The following is a 23,654-nucleotide window of genomic DNA, read 5'->3' as shown; positions in this document are numbered from 1 at the left end:
GCGGCAGAGAGAGAGAGACCCCTAAGTAGGGTGGTACCTTGACTTCGATCTTGGACATTTTCGATGGGCATTCGCTGCATCTGTGTCTCGACAGAATCATCCCAGTGAGGTCTCACGTCAAAGACGTCTTCGGGGGGAGGGAACTGCATTTCAGGAAAACTCTCACTCTCTATTACAGAGGCATCTAAGGTACTGCTCTCATCATCTGAAACTGCAGCCTCTTGCTCTTTCTCAGCTTGCGCTAGCCTTTCAACTAGCTTTGTGGCCTCATCACTTATCTCCTCAAAAAACTCAATAGAATGGCGATACATCTCAAGGAACTGCTCATCGTTCTGATTGGCTGGGTTTGATGTGTGGACACTTTGTCCAGGCTTACTCTTAACAGGAAGCCTGGAATAGAAGGTCTTGGGTTTAGTTGAGGAATCCACACTCTCTGACCGACTCATAGTGTCCTTTTTGGCAGATTCCTTAGAGGAATCTGCTTCACAATAACTCTTCACTTTAGAAGACCTTGTGGTTTTGGCATCCCCAGAGGGACCTGCATCTGTCTCAGATTTACTTCTTGGTTCTGATTTTACAGGCAATTTACATTTTTTGTCTTTGATGGATTCTGCATGCCGAACTGAGGGGTCAGAACCACACTCAGACTTCAGTAAGCTGGCTTTTACTGGTATTCTGGATTTAGGTTTTGTTTCCTCTATCACCGAGGGAATCTCCTTCGTAAGAGTGGAAGAAGCCTGAGTTTGAGAGTGAGCTGCTTTTTGAGAGGGAGCTGGGGAGGCATCCTTTGTGCCTTCAGAGCCAGCAGAAGGAGCTGGAAACTTTTTTACCTGATTCTGGAGCTCAATGACCGAGTGCTGGTCCTCAGGGGAAGAGTCTGAAGACTCTGCATCCTGTTCAGAGTAAACTGATCTGGTGATAGTCGAATAACCTGTCTGGTTGCTGTCTAAGGTTGAGTCTGGGGAGCTAGGTTCTGCTTCTGTTGCACTCTCACTAGATATTTTCTCAGGATGGACTTCTACCATCTCTTCAGTTGTTGAATCTTTCTTTGCAGTCTTAGCTGAAGCAGAAACTCCCATTTTTATAGGAATTCTGGATTTTGTTTCTGATTTCATGGCTGCTGTCTGCTCACCACCCACTTCATCATCTTCTATTGTTGCACAATTAATGGCCTCAGTTGAAACACCTGTTTGTTTCTCATCTTCATCAACCTTCATTTGCAACGACAGATTAATAGCTACTCTGTTTTCATCTTCAGCAGCCTCACAATCAAGAGGATCTTCTTTTGCCTCACCCAAGAGGACATTTTCTGACAGTTGCTCACCTATCTGGAAAAAACCGAAGCCGCCTTCTTCTTCTTCATAGTTCCGCTTAGTCATATCAATCGCACCACTTCTGGTCATCTCAAACAGCTTCCCTTCTTGGAATAGAAAAGGGTTTGGTTCACTGGTTGGTGTTCCTTCTTCTGTTGGGGTCCTTCCAGGAGTTGTATCTGGTGTTGCACCTTGTGACTGTCTGTCCACCATCAAACCTAGAATCTTCTGCTCTTCTTCCTTTACACGAGCTGCAAAGGCATCGTCATCCTCTCTCATGGCGCTCCAGGAGTCTGCATCTTTCTTGGTTCTTGCAGTGACACCCTTAGATTCTGTTTTTGGCTCTTGCTCCTCTTCACCTTTGTCTTCTTCAGTGTCATCATAAATGCAGATTTCGGGTTTGAGTTGTTCGTGCGTACATACTGTATCGGTAGAGGACAAATGAGTATGGGAATGCTTATCTGTGTCCGTCTCTGGTGCCCCTGAAAGTTTCATATGTTCACCTTTTATTTCATCTGTTGCATTGCTTTCTACGTTCTCATCTATCACAGCCACACTAGAGGAACAGGACACGTCTGCCCCCTTTGAATCAACTGCAGTGCTTTCTCTGGACTTTCTCAAGCACTCTTCCTTTTGCTCATCTGTAATATTTGCGGGGCCATTGATGGACCCTGTTGTTGATTTCATATGAGAGCCTTGGATTCCAACAGATGACGCCTGAGTGATTTGGTCTTCTATAGCTCGAAAGAATTTTGATATCGGTTCTGAGACAAGATGAGGTCCCTGTCCTGGTTCTTTTTCTGCTTCTGCACAGCTCTCATGCAAACCTGCTGAAAAAGGAGAAGGAGGTCGTACTTTATTAATGTGTTCAACATAAAGATCTATTTCTGAGTCCTGCTTGGATCTGGTAAACACTGGTTCACCTTCTGAGCATTTCTCATCAGTGGAGGCTACTCTTATTGATTTGATGCTATCATCTCCAGCCTCAGATAGTACTGAAGAATCTTTTTGGCCATCCTTTTTGGTTTTAGCATCCTGTTCCATTTCATCAAAAGTTTTAATTTTGGCAGCCATTTTAAACATTTCTTCCTCTGGTGTGATTTTTTTGGGGGGCTCACTATTTTCCGATTCATCTTCCTCCACGTCTTCAGGAATGGCAGGTGGCTTTGAGGGAATAGACAACAACTGCATGTCCGGTGTTTTGGGATTGACCTCATAACTTACCTCTTCAGAGCTTGGGGTGTCCGGCGAGAGGGGGCTCTTACCCGAACTTTCCATTTGTGATGTCTGCTCAAAACTGTCATCATCGGCACTGCCCTCCGGGTCTCTGAGAAGTCGACTACGAACTGGGTCAGGGGGAAGGTCGGTCTTGGCAAATACAGCTTGTTCAGTAGATCTCCCTCCCACTGGGAGGAAACCAGTTTCGGTTTTCTGTTCTACAGGACTGCTCTCTAAAGAGTCACGGCATGGCGATTCCTTTGTTGGGCTTGGTTCGATGGAATCTGGGGTTTTATGAGAGGAGTTATCCTCCATGACTGGACTGGCCTCCAAAGAATCCTTGTGACTAATAGTCATGGAGTCATCAGCTAAAGGACTGGGGGTCTCTGAGTCCTCTTGTTTAAGAGGCAGATCTAAGTTGCTATGACTCTGTGCAGAAGGCGTATTAGTCACTGAACCAGTGGACACTGAAGATCTCTGGCTGTGAGGGGCCTCCTTGATGTCTGCAATGCTGTCTATCGTTTTAGAGATTCTCGTTGAAAGCTGTGACGGATCAAGCACATTGCATATTTCCAAGACCCTTTCCTTTTTAACATGGTCCTCTGCTAAGTTCACTGCCTCACAAGTAAGAGTGGACACAGACTCACTTGTTTTCCGACTGTCTGCCTCTTCAGAGCTTGCTGCAGTGAGAGGTGCTCCGGTTGGCTTGTGACCATCAAACAACACAGCCACAGAGTCTCCAGCACTGGATTCAATGACTGAACATTTAGACTTGTCTTTTGGAGTAGACCCTTGAAGAGCTGCTGCATTTTTTGTGGCTCTCTCCAGTATAGATTGGTCAGTTTTCTTGGGTGAAAAAGGCAAGCTGTCTGGACTTGTTTCTGGGGTCTCTGCTAAGCCTTCATGTTTGTAACTCTCTTCAGAGCTCATCTGAGGGGTACCGTCACCCAAGCTGGCGCTGGGAGAGTCTGCCGCACCCTCATGTTTAAGGCTATCGGAACTGTCATCAAGAGCTGTGTTTTGAACAACATCTGGGAGGAGGCCTTCTTCTTTATTTACTGAAGGGAAAGTAATAGCCAGGCCAGGCTGAGTGGCAGAATCTGCAGCTGCTGCTGAAACATCTACTATTGCTTCTGCTTGTGTTTTTCTGACCTGCTGATTCTCTGCATTGTCCCCCGATTCTGATTTGATACTGGCACTAGAATCTTTGGCATGTTTCTTGTCCGGGGTTCTTCGTGTGTCTCTTTCTTTGATTGACTTGCTGGACTGTATGGTATCCAGAGATACTTCCCGTCCCTGAGAGTGACGAGTCACCTTTACTTGTTTACTGTCTTTGGATGAAATGGAGGGTGATGCTCCTGTAACTTTTGAAGTAGATTTTTCAGTTTTTGAGGTGGATATCTTATGCTCAAAAAGGCCAGACTTTCTCTTTGAAGGGTCCTGTCCTGTCTGAAAGGCTCTCATTAACTCACGTACAGACATGGTCTCTTCTAGCCTTTCGGTTTCAGATTTGGGAGACTTTGGAGGTGCCTGGTGTGTTTTAACGGCTTCCTTTTTAAGTTGCGGCAATTTGCTCTCAACACGCAGCTGAGAAGGCTTACTGCGTGTTTGCTTACGCCCTTTCTGCTCCTCTTCAACCTTCTGCTGAAGGGCTTTCACTTTGTCTTTTATCGACCCGATGGGGGTCTCTTCCACACCTGGTGACACTGGCCCCTGAGACGAAGCTCTGGGAGCACTTAAGTGAGCATCTCCATTAACGGACTCTTCGGAACTTTCCCTGACTATCTTTGATCCAGAATCAGTGGCCTGAGGTTTTTCCTTACTTTTATCATCCTTTAATTTCCTTCTTGCTGGCTTTTTTATCTCAGCAGGTGATTTTTTACTGTCCAGCCCTCGAGGGGCATCTTTCTTCCCAAATCTACTCACAGCAACTGCACGAGACTTCTCTTGGACTACATTTGAAGCAGCACTGGCCTTAGATGCTCCAGGAAGATGTCCCTTTCCTTGTCTGGTCTTTGAGCTTGAAGCTCTTTCAGTTGTCACCTCCTGTAACAGTGGCTCCTGAACTAAAGCAGCCATTTGCTTGGCTTCCTCAATTTCACCGTCGCTGAGGTAAACCCACTCTTCGTCCTTAATGACCGAGTGGCTTTCAGCTCTTTCAGCTCTTTCAGCTGCCTCTGCCACCTTACCTGAGTATGTCCCACTTCTCAGTATTTCACTCACTTTCTCCAAATCTTCTTTGACTTTCTCAACAATCTCAAAAGGCTCTCCTGGCTCTTCTTCTGCACCTTTTACAAGCATTCCCCCTTCAATGGGGCTAGATTTCTCTGTGGAATCAGTGGTTAAGATGGCTGTCATTTTTATCAAGTCTTGTTTCATCTCAGACACCTCAGATAGCAAGTCCGGGCTAGCAAGTGCAGGAGAATCTCTAATCAAGTGTGTTTTCAGAACAGAAGTTTCGGTGGATTCCGTCTCGTCGTCGTCTTCCATTGTAAAAAGGATAATTAACGTAAAAAAAAATTAAAAGGGAAATTAAAGGAAACAGAGATTGGAAAATGTGGTCAGGACAGGATCACTGAAAAGGTCTCAGGTTCAAAGGGCAGCCAGGGGAAGGTGATAACTGAAAAGAAAAGGTAGATATGGCTGGTGGACCCAAAGTTTTTAATCAGTGCTAGAGTGGCAAAGCAGGTGCCAAAAAGAAACATAAATGGGAGGAAATGGGAAGGAAATAACTTGCTCATACACAGTCTGTATAACGGTACTTCCCACACACACAGTATGGAAGGCAAGAGTGGAAAAGAATTAAATCAAATTAAATAAAATGTGATCAAATTAAATTCAATGAAGGAGATACCAAACAACAAGCAAAGGAGAACACAACCAGGAACACAAACAGACTAAGAAAAGGCCACTGGGACGTACTGAAGCAGAGATTGGCAGACATCTCAAGATTGTTCACAATATAAGGACATTCACTATCTATGCAGAGATATAAAAATGAAAATATTTCACAAACAACAAAAAGTGCCATATTTGCTCCAAAAGAAAGCCAATGATAGCAGAGTGTCGGAGGACAGGTCATGCAGTCTATGCACGGAATTCAAGTAGGGGAAGAAGCAGAATTCACTTCCTAAATAGGTTTTGCAGCAGTGGGGAGTCTGAATCAGCAGCAAAGCAGCCTTCCAGCTAAAGGAATCTGTAAGCTCTAACCCTAAAATGGAAGGAGGTGGGCTAATATCAAGGGGCTACATTCCTCCTTCGATAGACACGTACAAAAACATCAATAAATAATATACGTTTCACAAGACAATAAAAACAACTGAAAACAACTAAAAGCATAAACTGAGAAATAAAATGAATGTAGTCAGGATATCACAGGAAGCAAAGTAAACAAACACGCATATATTTACACACAGAGCGTATGTCAGCAAAGTTATTTCCATGCAAAGCAAGGCACCAATCCAGTCATGCAGCCTCAAGCAAACAGTGTGCTCTGACAGTCAGACGGAAGAGGAAATTCTGAGAAAGAGGGCTAATTGCATTCATTCATTTGCAGAGGCTGCCCGATGTCAGTAAAAACTACAGTGTTTGTATTCCAGCATGGTTGGACAAACAAAAATATTAAAATATCTAAATCATGCAAACGGCTCACTGCAGGTTATGCAAGTTTCAAGTCGCAGCACGTCTGCCCACAAACATACGTTTTATTTGCATACTGTCTGCTTAGCCATGGTATGCACATCTACAGTGGATAAAAAAAACTGAGCCTGTTTTCCTTACAGTGCAGTACAGTGCAGTGCTGTGCAGTGCTGTGCGCTCAGCCACGCACCGATTCATGCACGTGATTCACATGAGGCTACAGGACCTTGGTGGCCATTAGAGAAGAGGCAGGGGGGCTCAGGATTAAAGGGGCAGGTATGGGGGAGGGGGGGCAAAAAAGATAGTAATGTAAAGAGGTGGAAAGTATCCCTTTGGGTCTTTTATGGAGTGAAATGGACATGACGTTTGATTGAGGAACTTCTTTTTCGTATGATGACTAAAATGCATAAAACTTAAAGGGATGTGAAACTGAAGCCGCGGCAAAGCAGCTGAGAATTCACTCACTATATTACTATATTAGTAAGTCATCAACACACAAAATATTTTAAGTTAAGATTGCTATTATAATACAGTATATAGACAGTCATTGAATTTACTGGTGGTAACTACATATTCTGTATCATAGGTTAGTGGTTACCAAAAGGAATTAAAGACACTATAGCATTCATAAAAAGCATAAAGCTTACATTTATCATGTGTCCTGTTGGTCTGCAAGAAAGAAATTCAACATTACACTTTAATTGCATTAATATAATTGCAGAATTTGCAATACTGTCCCACGGCTGAGATGTGTCACGTATTCCAAAACCTGGTCCTTAGAACCCCACGGTCTATGCCTCAAGAACTTACGAGGTAGTACTTGACCTCATGTAACCAAATATTTAAATGAACTGTTCCAGAAGTGTCGTCATCACAATGAAATCAGAAGGAAGCCAGGAAGCGCAAGACCAACACACAACTTGGGACCAGGACTGGCAATCCACAGTAAAACACATGGTAAAGAATCCACCTGCCTCCATAAGTACGCATGTTCTTACACAACCCCATTAAAAAGGTCTTTAAGCCTGATGTCATCGATGCTTCCCTGACTGCACTGGGGATGATTTAAATAAGACGTTTAAACAGTAAGAACAAATCCGCACTTATAAACGGCACTGAGACCCCAAATTCTTATGTAATTATCTAATTAGAGGAAAGCATTCAGCTGCAGTTTGGAGTCCGAAACTTCTGAGCGTTGCCATGGTGATGGTGCACACCATTTGTCCTGAAGCAGTGAGTGGCTGTTACCCCTGGCGAGTGCAGACCAGCTGCACAGTGGCATTTCTATTAAAGAGGAGCGGTGAGTGTGGGTGCAGGTTAGAGGGGCAAAGGGTTACCTCTTCTTCTGGGTCCTGGTCTGAATCTGATTCCTTTGGGAAGCAAGGGGTAGTTTGAGAGAGGAAAGAAAGAGTAGGCGAAGCAAGGTTACCATGGCAACAGAATAGCAATGGGGCAACCAATAAGGTGCAGGGGGAGGGACTGAAGAGATATTACAGCTGTAAAAGCGAGGTGTTTGGCACTTTGTAAATGAACTTCATGGCCTGCGTTTTATGTCGCGCTCACTGCCAGCAGTAGTACGAACACCAAATAGATGTTAAAATTCAAAGCAAAACCATGGAAGAAAAATCACCAAGGAAGAGGATGACAGTCCTCAATAAGAGAGGCAAAGAGGGTGATGGTGGTTGGGAAGGGCCAGCCCCCACCCGGCTCACACAGCTGTACCTTGTTGTACACGGGTAGCGTGATGTTCAGGTTGCATATGGCACTGTGAACTGTGCTCCTGTACGACCTGGGTTCCTTCATGAAGGACAAGCGACCGCACGGCTCCTGCGTGTTGTCTCGAACCTGCAACATAATTCAACAAGCGAATATATCGATTCTATTTATTCTCTGTGTTGTTGGCTACCGAGATTGAAGGACTCTACCAGAGCTTTATATTGATGACATTTATGAAGAATAGGAGGACACACCTACTGACAGAACTCAACTCCAAGCTGCAGTGATGGTGACTCTCCTGAACCATGAAGGAAATTCTTAGTCCAGAGGTTTAGCTACTATGTTAATTTCCATGGCTGAATGTTACTTAATGACGAAATGATTCTCTATTTTGCATGTCTTATCATGCGCTCCTCTGAGACACACACAGAAAAGTTTGGGGTCTTAGGGCAGGGTCAGGGCATTTGCCCATCCAGGAGCATTTCAGAAGGATAACGGCCTTCCTCAAGGGCCCAACGGAAGTGTGACCATTCTACTGAGAGAAGCACTCCGAACAATGACCTTTTAATTGGGAGGTCAGAGGCAGACTCACCTTAATGAAGAGAGCAAGCCGGTTCTCCTTGAAGGCAAAGAAGCTGAAGAGGTGGTGCTGGCCGCTCTTAGTCAGCGGGACCAGGTTCCCGAAGCAGTCTGCATAGATGGGCTTTCCCTCTAGTACCTGTGGAAGCATGTCTCCTCTTAGACTCCTCTCTTCAAAGTGTCTGAGATACAGCATGCCAGAAAAGGGTCTAATGGCCTTGCACCACTTACCTGACGGCTAAGGTCCTGTCTCCCATCATCCGGCAAACCCCACCCCCACACTAACCCCCATCCTGGGCTTCTCCACACAGCCCAGCACCCTCAGGGTTGTCAATTTTAGTCAGCTTGCTGGCGTTAGATTTTCAATTCAAGACAATTCTGCACTGACGTGCATGCACATTTATATGTATTTAACAATTTTATTACCTTTTAAATAGTCTATAGGGTTTGCAAACTACCCCAACACTTTTGATGTAGCTAATTTTAGGATTATAATGGAATAATACAGATTTGCCGTAAGATTTCTTGCGCAAGCATCAGAGTCTGATGAGTGACGGTTGGCAAACCTGAACCCTGTAGCCCCTCCCAACTGACTGTCCCCAATTGCCTAATTCCCCTGACTGTCCTCAGCTACCCTGTCCCCGTCAAATCCCCCTCCCCCATCTCACCTCCACATCTCGGCTGCGGGCCACCTCTGTGAAGTTCTCCTGCTGCTCGAGGGTCTTGTCCATCTTGTCATCCGTCATGCAGAAGCAGCGGAGGCGAGCCTCGATGGGGTCGTGTGTCTTGGCGAAGATGACAAACTTGGCCATGTAGGGGACGCATATGATCTCCCTGTACACCTGAGTGCAGAAGGTCACAGACTCCTGGATCTGTCTGCAGTCTATCAGCCAGAACCTGAGGAAGACGGCAGATGAGTCAGACGAACAAAACCAAATCAGCAGAAAAAGCACCATGTCATATAAATCAGCTCTCTTCCGTTATATAATATGTACATATACCTAGCTGACACGTTCGTGGTAAAGGAGACACATTCATTGACGAAGGTAAGGGGCGTGGTTCCAGTTATGTCCTCCCACTGTGCTGGTGTCGTCCCACCTTGAAGTGACCAAAGTGGAACAGTCGTTTAGAGGTCAGAGGTCACATAACATAAGGCCCCGCCCACAATGAAAGAAATCACATTCGCTGTCCGATATCAGCAGGCAAACCTGGTGAAAGTCTGACTCGTACATAACGACAAATCACTCGTGCTTCTTTAAGTATTTTCCAGGTCAGACTGCTCTCCTGGAGGAGAGGAGGACCTTGGTGAGGGCAGGTTCCACGCACCTGTGATGCTGCAGAGTAGTCGCAGAGTGGGCGTGTCCCCTCCGAAGCCGTTCGTCATAGTGTCAGCTGAGCTCTTGGGGACAGGGATTGTCATGGTGATGGGCTTGTGGAATTTCCGTCGCCGTGGCTCCAGGGTGACGATGGGGCTAAAGGTGGCCTTGTTCCCCATGATCTTCCTGATCAGGTCTGTGTTTACAGGCTGGGCCTGCAAGGCAGGGCGCACCAGACTGAGACACATGGCCTACACCACCACACACTCACAGGTCACGCTGGTCAAACAGCACAGGATCAAAATCATATCACGACTTCGTCATTCTGAATTCAGCGTAATGTCAGATATCAATCATTCCTACTGGTAGTCTATTATCGTGCTACAATATGGCAAATATTGTAATCTGACAACATATAGAACAATTCAAATGTCTTGACACACATACTTTTAATACATTTGTCTCTATTGTAGCTATGATATTTACCTTAAATAGTAAAAGGCATAGAGGCAATGAAGTGAATACATATCAATGTCCAAGAGAAGCATTCAACATTTTCTCAGATTTTAGACTCTTCAAAACAGCCCCCTTTTGCTGTGACGACAGCATTGCAGACTCTCTGCATTCTTTCAACCAGTCAGATGTAGCCACCTGGGATGCTTCTCCAACAATCCTGATGGAGTTTCCACAAGTTCTGTTGGCTACCTTGCTCTAACTCTTCGATCCCACACCAGCTCTATAGGGTTTAGGTTGGGGGATTGAGGGGACCAGACATCTGTCACAGAACTCTTTCCTTTCTCTTTCCTTGTTCACAAGATAATACTTTACTACATAACCTCAAGGAGTGCTTCAAGTTGCTAGATTTTCTGTAGGTGTGTCTAGGCTGGTACTGTATAACTACAGTTTTAGGCATTTTTCCATGTACAATGTTGCCAAAATAAAACATAAAATCATTCTATTAACAAAGAGCATCCAGGTGGTAATGACTGTGAGAACCTACGGTCATGGTTCTTGCCCAACCCAGGCCGACCCGTACCTGCAGGCCGACCCGAATCCTCTTGGTGAGGGCGCCCTCAGGGAAGACGGCTTGGACCTGAGGGACCACGGTGCTGCTCAGCACGCCACCCTCCGGCCCAATCAGGTGGCTGTCCTGCTTGATGCGGGACACCACAGCAAAGTACTGTGGGAAGTCGCGGGTGATGATGCGGCAGAGCCGTTTCCTCTCCAGCTCCTCGGGGGAGTCCAGCTCTGCAGGGGAGCGCACGTGTAACGACACAGAGGGATCTTTATTAAGTCACTGACAACACAAGAAGAATTGACTTAAAATGGTATAAATACCAAAAATTACTTTTATAAAATTAATATACAGCCCCTGAGGTACCTGATCAAAATCTTTCCAGAGTGTGCCACAATTAACCAAGGCTCTCTCTTACATATAGTTACAGAAGCTGGTACTCCTCCATCCCTGCCGTCGAGTACCCCCTGACAGACCCCCCCGACACACCTCCATCCCTGCCGTCGAGTACCCCCTGACAGACCCCCCCGGCACACCTCCATCCCTGCCATCGAGTACCCCCTGATAGACCCCACCCGACATACCTTCATCCGTGCCGTTGAGTATCTCATTGAGCTCCTCCTCCGTGTACTCGCAGTGGTGCTCCTTCCAGCTCTCCCCAGTCTCACTGCGCAGGATGACCAGCTCCCGCTCCCTCCCCCGCAGGGCCGCGAAGTGCGGGATCTCCACGACCACCGGCCTGCGGCACGCGGGATGAGAGCACACGTGTCGAGCACTGGTCCACCATACCCCCCTATCCCTCTGCCCTGACGTCACACCTCAGGTGGTAAGGCCTGACACGCGGGTTCCTCGCAAAAAGAATGTGTATATTCTGAGTATATTCTGATCATTGTGTGTGTGTGGGCGAGGTATGTCTGGGTGTGTAGACCCAGCCCTGTTAAATGCATGTGTGGTGTTTTGTACAAATGAAATACTTTTTTGCCTTAAGTTTCTACCTTTACATCACAGGCATATTAAGAATTAGAGGAAATATACTTGCTATCAATTCCTTAGCTTTGACAGCTTTGCCCTTAAATTGTTCATCATCTCTTCTATCCTGTATAAGCACATTTTGATTTTAGCTGGGAGGGAAGTGGTGGCCTAGTTTTCAGACATCTTAAAGCAGACACATAAGAAGGTAGTCACTAGGTGCTACTTAGATCCTTTGGGAACTTGTGGTACTCAGCAAAGGCTGCAAGAGGAGCAGCCCTCCCCGAAATCAGCTTTGGGGGTCTGTGTCTCTGTGGGTATAACTTTCTGTGTAAATCAGGCTTGTGGGAGTTTTATTTACACAAAAATGTTTTGAGGGCAGAAGGAATAATGATTGGTTCAGAAAGAAAACCAGAGATTGGTTCAGAGCGATAACAACTAGAGGAGGTGGGACCAACTAATCAGATGTCTTGGTCCCACCTCCTCTAGTTGCTTAGACCCACCTCCTCTATAATCTGATTGGGTATCTCTCTGAACCAATCATGTTTCCTTCTCAGAAGATTTTTGTGTACGCAAAACTCCCATGAGCGTTAATCAGTACAGGCATTTACTGAATGCTTTAAAGTCTTAGCACTGAATCTCTGTATTTAATCTGGTTTGAAGTGAACGTATATACAGTGAGAGAATCCTGGCAGAATTGTGAACGTGGAAGGCTGGAAAGAGTGACGCTGAAGGACAGACTGTGGTGTCTGACTCGGCGTTGAGCTGTGGGTCTCAGGCTTTACGACCGTGCGATGTGCAGAGCACACGGGAACGGGAATGAACGTCCATGTGAGGAGCGGCATGCTGGATGAAAGGAAGGTCACCAGTGGCACGGGGGAAAAGGAAATAAGAGTGAAACCCGTAAATAAAAGCCATGAGATGAGAGACCGCACACTGCAGAATTCACACACAGCAGCAATCCACATGAGGCAGACATTACCAGGGCTGCATACGTCATGGACGGTGCCTATGGGTTTGGAATGCCGTGGAAGGGAGAACAGGAAGTGACTTAAAACAAAACAGGAAGACGGTACAAGCACCAACGTACAAAAAGACACACACAAGCCCAACAATATCACAGCGGGAAAGGGTGGGGGTGTGAGGCCAGCATCCATGGATTGTTTCGTTTGTCTGTCCTACCCAAGGAATTTGGTTCCGGGAGGCCCGAGCTGGAGGATTCGGCTAACCAAACTCTCGCCCTCGTTCAGAGGGGGGGGCGCAGTGGGCAGATGCAGTTTACTGAACAAATCCATAGCAGCAGTGGGGAAAGAGAGCACAGATAGTACAGTTCTGCGCAGTTGTTCCGTCGAGGCGTCTGACCCTGCAGGAAGCGGTGTGTTACAGTGCCGAGCATGCTGGGAGTTCAGGGGAGGAAGTCAGACTCAAGCCCCTCCTCCTCCATAAACAAGAACCTCATTCAGAAATATTACAGCAGTCAGTTCGGGATCGAGGAACGGCCCCCATTCCGCCTCGCTGGTCTCATTGACACCGTCTTCGCCCAGTAATGCAAAAAGCTTGACATTAATGGGCAGGTAAACTCTGGACACACGTGGCTGGATCCGTGAGCACACCTGCAGCTGACGTAAGCTCGAGGCCTACCCCTGAGTCTATTTCTAAAGAATGTAGCAGGAACATGACCCAGAACAGAGCATATAAATACAGTTACACTAATTAGAATAGGAAGGCTGGTTTCAGGCTAGCTGTAAGAGTCCTTCACTTCATCTCAAAGGGTAGGGACACCTTGAAAAAGCAGCAAAAAGGTAAATCCAGCCCAGGAGAGACCTGATAAATGTTTCAATAGCACAGCCTGGCTTGAGGGGAGCCCTACTTGGTGAGGGGGGGGGGGTACGTTTGATGATATCACATCAAGATTAAGAGAACTGCCATTAACTGGAGGGTTACAGAAGAATCGCAATAACACAGGTCTGCCATTGTCATGCTTGTGTGTTAAAAGGCAAAAAAAAAATAGGTCAATGCAAGCAAATGAGAACATCGGCTCTGTTGTGAAGATCTAGTCTGTTTTCATAATTGTGTCAGTCACCGACATGAGACTAAAACAATGGCAGCAAGTATCAGGGAATAAAAGCAACAGAAAGGGCTGGAGGATGTATCCCTGTGAGCGCCAGCTGCTCTCAACATGCACTTCATACTGGATGGACTGTCAATTTACAGCCAGTTCAATCAGACGGCCTCTCAAATCATAAGGGTGTCATGGTAGGAAATGACACCCGATGGGAATGCAAGCGAGAAATGGAGGCGGGCCCAAGCAACACAGGCTGAAACGCACTCCTCTGAATCGGGGCGCCATCACAGTCCTCCAAGGCACCTCTCTTGGTCCGTCTAGGGTTTCTCAGCTAATGTAGATTTCCACAAGCACCGATACAAACCAAAGCAATGCATATTGCTTTTTATGATGAAGCCCTACTTCAAGCTGGTCACGTGACCTTCAATGGCCTATCGCGGCAATTCCTCTCTCTTCCCATGTTTCCCCCTCGAGGCACCAGATGCAGATCTTACCCTAGGAACTGTGCTCCAGACGGGCCCACCTCGATGAGCCGGCTCGCCAGGCCCTCCCCCTCCACCATGGGTGGCATGGTGGCCAGCCGGTGCCGTTTCACCAGGCGGCAGGTGACCCGCGTGGGGGCACTGCACTTGCGTGGAGGGATGATAATGCGCAGGCCGTTCTGGCGGCACCCCCGCATGGCTCCACCTCTCGCGTCCACCATGAAGCTGACCAGGAAGCTGAGGAGGAAAGGGGGCGGGGACAGATGCAGACGTTTCAAATGAGCTCTCATGAAAGGGGAGGGGCATCCTGTTTCAGCAGGAATAGAGTGGGGAGACAACATGGTGCAGTGTGGAAATTCACACTGAGCTCTACTCACACTGAGCATTATAAATGATACATCTGATCATTATTTAATGCTAAGTACATAGCAAAAAAGGACTTAGCAGTTTTTGGACTTAACTGGATTTAAGGGGATTTAATTATTACTCTGAATAGCAGAACTAGCTTAAGCTGTTTTAAAAATAAATAAATAAATAAATAAAATTAATAATAATAATAATTATTCCTATGTAAATATAAGACTACCACTGGACGGGGCTGTTGAAATTGACTGGATATATATGATTTAAAGGTAACCTTCAGATGCACAAGAACATTTAAAGACCCAGCAATGAAAGGTTAACAGGAAACCCTCCTTTTGCTCACGTCTGTTCTGCAGTATATTTGTGCCTGGAGTTACTCCAGCAGCTCATATATAAGCAAAAAACAGGAAGCCTTGGTTCCTTACAGATCTTCATGCAGAGAGATGAGTGAGAACCAGCACAGGAGGGGCATGTGCTGGGGGGGAAGGGAAGAGGTGAGGGGGTTCTGGAAGCACGACATGCGGTGAGCTGGAGAGATGGAGAGAGCTCACAGCTGTCAACGTATTATGGCAGAAATGCACTGAGACATGCAGATCAAGTGCTTCAGGACAACACACCGTGTCAGCGGCTATACTGCTGTTTGACAACCACAGACACCCGAGAGAATGTAAAGACACAACTCAGTGGCGCCCCCTAGCTGTGGCTGTTACCCGTGCGACCGGAAGAGTATGATTGCACTGGACTCCACCACGACAGCCAGGATGCTCTGCGATGAATGGAAGTCAACGCGCAGGCCGGGGATGCTAACTGGATTCTTTAATGCCCCTGGCGAACGCCCAATCTCCCACGGAAGACCCAGCTGCTATCTGCAGAGTGCTAATTGGCTGGGCGGGTATCTTTAGCTCCTCCCTGCTGGGTGTTACCTTGCTGGTGATTGGTCAGGGGCGCCATGGGGACATTAAAGAATTCCGGCCGAGAACAGAGGGGTTGAGAAGCGTGATTTTTATGCTGTTCTTTAGGATATGCCGTTTGTCACAGGACCCAAAACGGAACAAGTAAAAGTAGGACAAGGAAGCACCAGTTAGTATTAATGCTCTGCAAGACATGAGGTAGTAAAAAAAGACACCCATCCAACACAGCTCTGCTTCGCATGCTTCTGGGCTCCCCAGGGACCCCCGCATTGCAGCTTTGTCCACCAAATGTTATTCTGTTACTGGAGATGCCCCCCCCCCAGTATACAGTAGTCAACACTTTATGGACACAAACCCATCTGTGGGGCCATATACTAGTGTCTTGTAACCACAGCCACATTATCATTTTGGTCAACCAGGGCGCCGCCCTGCTGGAGGTATTTAGCACCACCATACTAGATCAGTAAACCTATAAACTAATGTTGCTAGATAACCAAGGAACTAGATAATAAATATTAAATTAGAAGTATAAGATTTCTAGAATGCTTATAGGCAGCCATTAACCTATCTACTACTCTGTTCATGTTTTTCTTAGTATGGTGCAGATTACACCTCGTGCCATTTTCAGTTAGACTGCTGTATGCACACCAGTGGCCATCTGTGGAACTGCAATAGGCCCCACTATTTTTTTTTCTTCTGCCTGCTGGACCAGAGCAAATGGGAGAACCATGGGAGAACCGGGAAGCATGACCAACGAGGAGGGTCACAGAGATGGATCTCCGTCAGGAGCGAGCACAGAGGGCAGGGGCGGTGGGGCGGTCGGACGGGGGGGGGGGAGTGATATCAAGGTGCAGTGCGTCACCTGCTGTTGTCATGATCAAGGCACGGAGAGGAACGGCTGAAAACAGAAATAAGAGAGTCAGGAGAGAAGACGAGGGAGACGGAGAAAGAACGGTAGTGATCTGCGTGTCATCGTGTATTTCCGGCTGAGACCGTCAGTGTGCAGGCTGTATACAGAGTGTGGTCACTATGTGCAGAAACTATACTACCCTACTGACCCCAGGGGGTAAGAGAGACAGGGACTCTCAGGGTCACGGAAAAGACCGGAAAAACAGGCTATGAGACCCAAGATCAAAAAGAGGCTCCTAAGATGGACATGTCTCCCCCAAAAGGCAGAAATTACGGTGACTCTCATCAACCAGGAGTCTGAGCAAACTCCTCACACGTGACTACAGGGACTGAAGACCAGGTCGGCGGCAGGACCGGCAGAGGTCACGTTGGCTCTTTCCGGAAGGATGCCTTTACGCCTTGGGAATAGACCGTCTGCCTGAGTCTGGCGGTCTGCCAGCTAAGCTGCACTCTGCCATGAAACACCCCAGACTATCACTCAGAAATAAGCAGGAAATAAGCAAGAATGGAGCAGGGGGGCTCAGGGAGATGCTAGGGGGGGTTACATCATTTACATCATTTCCTGTTTTGTTGTCTTTCAGCCATTAGTGAAACAGGAACGAGGAAACGGGTTGTGCATATTAATGAAAGAGAGAGCGTGTGTTTGTGTGTGTCCGTGAGAGAGATATAGGGACAGGGAGGAGTCTAATCTGATCTGGAATATTTATTTAGAGTGTGTGTGTGGATTATATTTATATTACATTCTGGGGACCAAATGTGATAAAAAAACTTTTTTTTTTGGTGTTTTTCAGGTCCCCACAAAAATCTGTGACTGCAATCAAAAACGTAAAAATGCCAGAAGGCTTGTATTTTATTTGGTTACTTACTGTATGCTTAAGGTTAGGGCTGGGTAGGGGTTAAAGTCGTCATGTTGGGATTAGAGTTTTCCCCTTAGAAATGAATGGAGAGTCTCCACCAAAATATGATTACAAACCTGTGTGTGTGCGTGTGTGTGTGCATGTGTGTGCGTGTGTGTATGCGTGTTCCGGCAAGCGTAAGGCACCCACCCGGAGTGGACAGGGCTGGAGGAAAGTGCCACGTTGTCCAGGTTGTCAGCAGCCCAGCCCAGGCGGTACACGTCCTTCTCTATGTCTCTGCCGAGAGTGGACATCTGGCCGGCCCAGACAGAGTGATCAGAGACGCAGCGCGGCGAGCGGTTAGCGGAGCACTGAGCTGAAGGCTGTCACACGTGTGCATATACAAGCTGCGTGTCACCTCCCCTCTGCATTCACACGGCCACGGTGCACATTTACGGCGTTACTACCCAGAGGGGCAGGCCTTTCAGGGGGGGGGGGCGGGTTTACCTGATGGCTGCCGATCATGTCCTCCACCATGCCGTGCCGCGGCGAGTAGTAGCCGTGCTGACTGGGGGTGTGCGACCTGTCGGAACTGAAGGACGGCAGACAGGTGGGTATGGGGACGAGACCCACCACGTTCACGAGGCGGCGATAATGCAGAAGGGTGTGTGGAAGTGAATGGGGGACAGGGGTATAATCCAGGGTTATTAAGCTATGAAAGAGGAGTATTAAGCTAATAATGAGGAGTATCAAACTGAAAACAGGGGTATTAAGCTATAAACCAGGGTAGTAAGCTATAAACAGGGGGTATTAGCTGAAAACGGGGGTATTAAGCTATAAATGGGTATATTAAGCTATAAACGGGGGTATTAAGCTATAAACAGGGGTATTGAGCTATAAACAGGGGTATTAAGCTATAAACAGGGGTATTGAGCTATAAACAGGGGTATTAAGCTATAAAGAGGGGATATTAAGCTAAAACTGAGGAGTATTATGTTATAACTCTCTGGTGGGACAGTGCGGCATAAGCTAACGGCAATGCCAGGCTTCAGCATGGGCTCCCGCTAACGCTCTGGCCCCATAAACACTGAGGCTGATGCTAGATGGGGGGTTACTGGGGCTGCAGCACAAGCCAAGGCCTGAGGGGGGCTCTGTCATTTGGGCCTTGGGAGCGCATGTGCTTATTGAGAGCAGTATTACATTAGGTAACCTTTACTGATCCCAGAGAGAATATGTCAAAAATGAAAAAGTCCTGCAAGCTAGGGCAGCAAGTAATATCGCATTTTATGATCAAACTGCGTTCCCTCCGCAGTCTCTTATAAAGGGCCTGCCCCAGGGGGGTTTTGGGGGGGGGCAGGGGGGACATAGGTACAGTATGAGGAAGGAGGCAGAGGTGGACTTGGAGCAAAGGCAGTGGTACAGTTGGACACATTATAACACGTAGTGCCAGTCACAGCCATATTAAACACATCACCATGGCGACAGGGGAAGCATACACGGGGTACAGATGTAATATGGCGGCAGGTGTCAAAAGCAACATGGCCGATAGCATTAAAAAAAGCACAGCAGTAAAGCAGCATGAAGCCTAAGGGTTATCCCACATACCTGTGCATGCGGCTAGTTATGCGTCATGGGATGGAAATCGAAAAACAGAACAAGTGGGTCTGTTAGTTAAAATGAGCACAGCACTGAATGAATCTGTTTGACCTCTAGAGGAAGAAAGTACAGGAAAAGCCCCCTGGAGGAGTGTTGGGGAAGGAAAGCCACAGTCCAATCGGCACACACTGTAAAGGCGCGCTCCGCCTCACCTGCCAGTCACACTACCCAATCATTTCCCCAGGCTATAAGGGCAGTCTGGGGCCACACCCCTGACCACACCCACCAGCCACACCCCCTCCTCTGCCCAGTCCCCTGGGATGTGCAGGCGTGCTGCTTTGGGTATTAAAATTAATAAAAAACCAAATCAAAGACTTTCACTCTACTTTCCCCCGCCGGAGCAGTCAAGCCGGATATGATGATGACCACGCAGAAATGACAAAGAACACCGGCTTTACTGCTACAGGCCACAAAGTTGAGGTCAAACAGGCCCCACCTGTAGGTGGCGCTACAGAGCTGACACGAAATGAGGGTGCACCATACCTATCGGAGCGCCCCGCTTCCAGGTTGAAGCGCATGTAGTTCATGCCGTCCAGGTACTGCCCCGGCAGCGAGTCGTCCCCCAGCTCCTTGAGGTCCTCCGCCCTCAAATACTCACCCCCATCACCAGTCATGGTGTCGTCACCTGGCGGCGGGGGGATGGGGGGGGGTGCAAGTCATGTGACCCGGGGGGAAACACATATACATACACTCATCCTGAATTTCTACCAAAGTACTGGCAAAAGCTCACACAGGGTCGGAGACGTGAGCAGCAAGCAGACTAATGAAGGTGCATCTAAGATAATCCGCCAATGGTGGGTTTAAGGGTGAAATCACTACAAAAGTGAGACCAGCGCCACCTGGAGTTCGGCCAGGTTATGCACACACACGTGCACACACAGCCCGGGTCAGATTCTGCTCACAAACAGCCCGGGTCAGATTCAGATGAACCGCTATAGCGCGTCATGGTCGAGATTGTGATGTTAACTCATCCCGAACAAACCCTCCGCCCCGCAGCTCTGACACTGGGCACAGACCAGGGAGCAAACAGGCGCCGCGAGATACAACAAAGCAGCTGGACCTGCATTTTGAAAGCATGACATCTAATGGAGGTTCTTGTCCAGTTCTGGGAGGTTCAGGAACCCCTGCAGACAGATGTCTGTGGTCCAGTTCTGCTCTCCCTTGGCATTGTGTTACAGGTGGATTGAGTCCTGACGAGTTCTCCTGAATATCGGATGTGGCGGCTGCCCGATTGGAGAATGTTATGTCAACATTAAGTAAATGTTAACAGCTGGAAGCTGAAGGAATGTCCACTTCAGAGTCAGAAGCATCTGTCCACACATACATACAGACGCAGACACACGCAAAGCAGGAGTTCAAGGACGCACACTCCTCATCCTCTTCCAGAGACAAAACCAGTACAGAGAGCATCTACAGGTCTGCTCATACACGGCCCTCCTAACAGCAAGCTTCCTCAGAGCAGGGGCCTACATGCGTGTATGAAAGCTCTACAGCTGCTGATGCCACTACAGTCCAGCAGGGGGTGCAGAAGCAGAACTGAACACAAAGAATGGAGGACATACTGTAGAGAAACAGCGAGGATCTGACGTCAATATTGTATTGGCTGCCTGGAATAAGGAAAAGCAAACAAAATAAAAAGATGTTTATGCCTATGAAGCTGAAAGGGTCACCCAGTCTGACACAGCTCACCGGCAGAGTGACAAAGCAAAGGGCAACACACTCTGATGCCAAACACAGTCAGCGCTAATATCGCATCTTCATATTAGTATCTGCAAACGTGCAAACACACGGCCAACGATCCTCAGGGGATTCTGTACTTTATACATGAGAAATGAGAATCAGATGTGCAGCCGCATCTCCATAGATGGCCCACAAGCGTGCAACCATCTTGAGTGGAGAAGGACCCCATGACGTGGCTCCCCCCTCTAGCCCTAAGCCTGCCTTCTGCGGTCCATGTGACCAGGGCCCACTAAGTGCCTGCTTAGGGCCCAGCAGCCACCAGGGGGCCCCCTATCTGTCCAAGAAGGAAGATGACAAATGACAAACTAGGTTAATCAGATTTTACTCAGGGCCCAGGCAAACCAACATGGCCACTGTTCTCCATGCTTCCTTCACATCAGTCTATTATTTCCCACAAAACAGTGGGGAACATCCGATCTTTCACCAGGCTGCTGTGGTCCCTCCGCACGGCATAAATCTGCCCTGTGGAGACAGGAACACCGACCACGGCTCCTTCTGGCCCGGTCACCATGGTCGTTTTCAGTTCCAATTTAATTCCCTATTCCAGCAGGCAGAAAAAAGTAGAATGTCAGCTTTCCCCATCATAGGGCGTCCAAATAAACAACGATAAACATGATGCATACATCCACGTCCAAAGCTCTCCAGCTTGGGTTTAAAAATAGAGGTGTGAATCACTGTTTGTTTTGAAGGCCACCCTGTAGTGAAGTCGACCATCACACACTTACTCACACTGACAGCTCAGCCTTTGACATCGCGGTCATAGCCTGGGCTTCCAGAAGCCGTGGGGATGCGGGAGCCGGAAAGGGGTCTGGATACAGCCCTGTGTGATTTAGGGACCCGGGAGCGGAGATGGCCGCCGGGATGCGGGAGCCGGAAAGGGGTCTGGATACAGCCCTGTGTGATTTAGGGACCCGGGAGCGGAGATGGCCGCCGGGATGCGGGAGCCGGAAAGGGGTCTGGATACAGCCCTGTGTGATTTAGGGACCCGGGAGCGGAGGCAGCCATCGGGGTACTTTACTGTACTTTAATTTACCTGTCAGATCAGTTCTGCCTTATAGTAACTGATTTGCTTATTATTATTACCACTACATTTTGAGTTTATTTTTCTACCTGTTTTATGTAACAACAGTGAAGATGATATGTTTTCTGGCTCCTTTATTCTGTGCTTTATGTAACTGGGCACCACTGAAACTGAAGGCTGGCTCTCATTGTGTTTCCTGAGACTGAAATAAAGGGTCACCACTACTGTGGATTCATTCATTCATTCATTCAAGGTTACTAGTACTATTACTACACTACTTGTTCAGCAGCCTAGAACCACCGAATAGCATGTGCTCGCTGAACCGATACCAGAAGAGACATCAATCAGGCTTTGGATACATTACAAATATCAGAAACAGCCACCGGAAGGTCACTCATTCATTCAGGGTTTTGCAATGAAACTGTAATCCTGTTAAATTAACAGCATTATAACACTGTGCTGCACCATAGCAGGGCCCATCCCTCACACTCAGCCGGAAATCTTCTAGAATCATTCAGGTGAAGCAGATTTTTCACGGGTCCAAACTGACCCTTAATGGAGAGAGCATCGAGCTATTAGAAAGCTGTAAATTCACACCAGAACTCATGCCATTAGTTCAGTAGAGGGAATCCAACATGGCTGACTCAGGGGTACCTTCCAGTTCCATGGAATCATCAGTGAGGGGCTCCTCATCAAACTGTCTGTGCACTGCAGAGTGAGCAGTACAGGTTCTACTAAACAGGGGCACTCCCCAACAGAAAGGCCCTCTGCTCATCACTATAAGAAAACTACATTTCCCAAACTGCACTGCTTCAGACTTCACAGGTTTATACACAAGGGCATGGACTGGTGAGCTAATGCCGCACCTACTGAACGGTTGGACTCACCTTCCTCGTCCGATACGTCCAACACCTCTGTCATGGTCTCTGGCACATTTAGCCTATGTTTCTCTGTCACCGTCTGTTAAGAGAAAAAAACACCACAAACACACGCACACACATAGAGGGGTCAGCCAAACTGCATGTGCACTGAAAAAGCTCTCGGCAAGGCTGAGGCCAAGGCTCTCTCCAAGCCCCACTAATGTTTACCCAATCATACAGATTTATGAGTTACCGGCACATTAGGTAGCTTTAATTAGGTAGTTAATTGAGTTTTGATACCACACAAGCAGCTAGGGCTATATTCATAGTGAAAGCCAGGTAATGTTAAAATATTTATAATTATTTTTAAAAATACTATAAGTAAATACCATTCTGAACAGGTAAAAAACTTAAAACACACAGATAGCAATATAGAGGTTACCCAAAAAATTATATATTATAAAATTGTAAAGAAAGTGCTTTTGTATAAAAATCTAGAATTGCACCTGATTTAATCCTCATAATGACATCTAGCAGAGTACTGACCGGAAGAAACATTTGCCTAATAGAATTAAAAGAGCAATAATATATAAAAATGTGCTGAAGCGACGAAGGGCTTTGACATGTGGGACACCAGTCTGCATTAGATGGGCGGTGATCCTGTAGTCATTAGTCATTTAGGCAGCTGCACTCACGGTTGTCGTGGTGATGGTCTCCTCGGTGACGACCTTCAGCGTGTCCACCACTGAGATGTAGCCCAGGCGACGGGCGATGGCCAGAGCCGTGTTGCCGTTCTGCGGGGATCGTGAAAATAAGGCTCCAGACTGGGAAGTACCATCACCACACGTGTGTGGTCTAACATGCGTGTGTGTATGTTACAGGGCACGCGTGTAGTGTGTACATGGGCACACCTGAGGTTGTATGTGTGCATGCGCGACTCACCATGGTGGTTGTGTTGGGCTGGGCTCCATGCTGAAGCAGGACATTGATGATGTGAGTGTTTCCTTGCTGAGCAGCCTGGTGCAGGGGGGTGTAACCATTCTGTG

At 47.4% G+C, this 23,654-nt stretch overlaps 1 protein-coding gene across 38 annotated transcripts in view; it reads right to left on the bottom strand.

Annotated features, from left to right (window-relative positions):
• LOC111850983 (ankyrin-2-like) overlaps positions 1-23,654 on the bottom strand; it is a 149,688-nt gene that overhangs the window by 23,452 nt on the left and 102,582 nt on the right. For 12 of the 38 annotated variants that reach the window (XM_072718722.1, XM_072718719.1, XM_072718727.1 and 9 more), the window contains 21 exons: positions 23,551-23,649; positions 23,304-23,402; positions 22,636-22,708; positions 22,403-22,456; positions 20,550-20,594; positions 19,471-19,612; positions 17,839-17,923; positions 17,542-17,645; positions 16,449-16,484; positions 14,325-14,549; positions 12,948-13,046; positions 11,381-11,535; positions 10,818-11,029; positions 9,792-9,996; positions 9,467-9,563; positions 9,134-9,362; positions 8,479-8,604; positions 7,893-8,015; positions 7,508-7,540; positions 6,818-6,839; positions 38-5,014 (listed from right to left, as the gene is read on the bottom strand). In XM_072718722.1, coding sequence (XP_072574823.1) covers positions 38-5,014; positions 6,818-6,839; positions 7,508-7,540; positions 7,893-8,015; positions 8,479-8,604; positions 9,134-9,362; positions 9,467-9,563; positions 9,792-9,996; positions 10,818-11,029; positions 11,381-11,535; positions 12,948-13,046; positions 14,325-14,549; positions 16,449-16,484; positions 17,542-17,645; positions 17,839-17,923; positions 19,471-19,612; positions 20,550-20,594; positions 22,403-22,456; positions 22,636-22,708; positions 23,304-23,402; positions 23,551-23,649 — 7,240 coding nt within the window. The remainder of the gene's footprint in view (positions 1-37; positions 5,015-6,817; positions 6,840-7,507; positions 7,541-7,892; positions 8,016-8,478; positions 8,605-9,133; positions 9,363-9,466; positions 9,564-9,791; positions 9,997-10,817; positions 11,030-11,380; positions 11,536-12,947; positions 13,047-14,324; positions 14,550-16,448; positions 16,485-17,541; positions 17,646-17,838; positions 17,924-19,470; positions 19,613-20,549; positions 20,595-22,402; positions 22,457-22,635; positions 22,709-23,303; positions 23,403-23,550; positions 23,650-23,654) is intronic. The other 26 variants (XM_072718725.1, XM_072718730.1, XM_072718728.1 and 23 more) reach the window with 19 other exon arrangements.

Source organism: Paramormyrops kingsleyae, chromosome 12, assembly GCF_048594095.1.
Source record: "Paramormyrops kingsleyae isolate MSU_618 chromosome 12, PKINGS_0.4, whole genome shotgun sequence".
In the NCBI taxonomy this organism is placed as follows: domain Eukaryota; kingdom Metazoa; phylum Chordata; class Actinopteri; order Osteoglossiformes; family Mormyridae; genus Paramormyrops; species Paramormyrops kingsleyae.
This window is presented reverse-complemented; position numbering and strand designations above follow the sequence as displayed.